Genomic DNA, 2,343 nt, shown 5'->3' on the forward strand with positions numbered 1-2,343 from the left:
TCTCTCTCTCTCTCTCTCTCTCTCTCTCTCTCTCTGCTCCCTTGCTCCACACTTTCACAGTTGCGCTCTTCTTATTGTGATTTTTAAACAAACTCATGGTTTTTCAGTGGTCGGTATCTGAAGCTGGACGTCTCCACTGTGAACGGACACGAGCTCTGAGTGCGTGTGCGTCATCGGAGCGGCGCGTGCGGCGCAGCACGCCTCTCTGTGCCAAGTACATAAAAGCTGCTCCGCTCAGACTTTCTCTGCAGTTTCCCTCCAAGTTGGGCTCACGGCACCAGCCCAGCAGAAGTCTGATCTGGACCCAGCATGGATGTAAACCTGACGGGGGTCAGCGCGCTGGCGCAGCGGCTGTTTGGGAATCACAGCTCAGAAAACGGCACGAGCGCTCCGAAACCCACCGAGGAGGACCTGGAAGTCAACACGGACGTTTACTCCAAGGTGACGGTGACGGTCATCTACGCGGTTCTGTTCTCCGTGGGCTCTCTGGGGAACTCCATCACCCTGTACACCCTGCTGACCAAGAAGAGCCTGCAGAACCTGCAGAGCACCGTGCACTACCACCTGGCCAGCCTGGCCGTGTCCGACCTGCTCATCCTCGTGCTCTCCATGCCCATCGAGCTCTACAACTTCATCTGGTTCCACCACCCGTGGGTGTTCGGGGACGCCGTGTGCAGAGGCTACTACTTCCTGCGGGACAGCTGCTCCTACGCCACCGCGCTGAACATCGCGAGCCTGAGCGTGGAGCGCTACATGGCCATCTGCCACCCGTTCAAGGCCAAGAGCATCATGTCCCGGAGCCGCACCAAGAAGCTCATCAGCGCCATGTGGCTCGCGTCCTTCGCGCTCGCGACCCCGATGCTCTTCATCATGGGCCAGGAGACGCGCCGAGGAGAGAAGATCTGCACCGCCATCGTGTCCGCGGTCACCATGAAGGCTGTGCTGCAGGTGGGTGTGGCCACACTTTCCTCTGGGGGTCTTTACGCGCAGAAAACTTACAAAAACACAGAAATAACTCGACAGACTGAGTCTGCAGCTTTGGTTTGTGTGAGAGAGACGCGCGCCAGAGCGCACGAGGTAGAACAGAAACTGCTGGTTTATTTTACGCACAGCTGTGCTTCATGTTTGTTGGACTGAATCATGATCAGACAGAAACGCGTTTTCTTGTGTTGTTAAACGGCTTCTTCTGTTTTTTGGAGAATAATTGTTCCATTTAATGAACTGCATCCTGATTACGCRTGCGCGTTGGTTATTCAGTTGGTAAAGGGTCATCAGCTGAGAACTACAGCCCCGATTTCAAAAAGTTATTAAATAAAATGTAAATAAAAGCAGAATAAAGTTTGAAAATGTATTTAAACCCAAATTTCATTCACAGTGAAACAAAGTAAACATYGCAAATGTTGAAACTAAGACATTTTTAGGATTTAAGAAATGATCATTTTGACTTTGATGGCAGCTCAGAAACGTTTCTGCAGCACCCCCTCCTCTTTTACTAACACTCTGTAAACATCTGGGAACTGTTAAAGGTTTTGTTGCAGATTTTTGTTCCGTTTCTTTCTGGTCTGAATTTTTGAAACCATGAAGCAACAGATGTTTTCAGCTGTCTGCAGCTGATGTTAGGAAGTAGAGCTGTTGTGGGCGGAGCCATAAGTCTTTCAGAAATCTGTAAGTTTCTGTACTGGTGGAGCTTTTTTCTGTTCATKTAAGAGGCACCCATGCACCCCCATACCAWCAGAGAGACRTGTTTTGGTGGATGTAATTTGCAAAAGAAGTTATTTTTTTTCAGCTTCTGAAAATATGTTGATCATTTGAAGAGTTTGGATGTTTAATGTTGTTGTGATTCTGGGTTTGTTCGACTTTTTATTTCCATTTTTCTCAGTTTAGAGAACCTCGGATCATCTTGTTGAGAGATTCAACCTCTCAAAGGTTTCTCTTACAGGTCTGCTGCCAAATAACATATTTAGCTGTAAAATTCTCCTCTGGTTATATTTTTAGTTTTTGTTGCTTCTTTCCCAATTTTCACAAGACACATGTCAATAAATTAAAAATGTTTTCCCACAAATCCAGTTTCTTAGTTTTAATGTTAACATTAAACACAAATGTCTTTTTTTTTTTACATGAAAACCTTTTAAAAACTATTAATCAAAACACTTTTGTAGGGGTCACCTCGAGTGAAGAAACAAGATTTACTGCCTCGAAGCAGGCCTCAGACAGGCCTGACGAGAGGACAGGAACTCTGTGACAAACTGAACTCTATTTAGGCCATGACAGGTCATTCTAACCGTGGAAGAGAACCCCTCAGTTCTCTTAATCAGATAATGGACAGAACAATCTCTTCTGTTC

The 2,343-nt window shown here is 46.7% G+C and overlaps 1 protein-coding gene across 1 annotated transcript in view; it reads left to right on the forward strand.

Moving 5' to 3' along the window:
- The first annotated feature begins 27 nt into the window (after positions 1 to 27).
- The window catches only part of ntsr1 (neurotensin receptor 1 (high affinity)), a 33,176-nt gene continuing 30,860 nt past the window's right edge, over positions 28 to 2,343 (forward strand). Inside the window, exon 1 of the mRNA XM_014009536.1 lies at positions 28 to 948. Within this exon, the coding sequence (XP_013864990.1) occupies positions 310 to 948 (639 nt within the window). The 5' untranslated portion in view covers positions 28 to 309. The remainder of the gene's footprint in view (positions 949 to 2,343) is intronic.

Source organism: Austrofundulus limnaeus, unplaced genomic scaffold (assembly GCF_001266775.1).
Source record: "Austrofundulus limnaeus strain Quisiro unplaced genomic scaffold, Austrofundulus_limnaeus-1.0 Scaffold2, whole genome shotgun sequence".
In the NCBI taxonomy this organism is placed as follows: domain Eukaryota; kingdom Metazoa; phylum Chordata; class Actinopteri; order Cyprinodontiformes; family Rivulidae; genus Austrofundulus; species Austrofundulus limnaeus.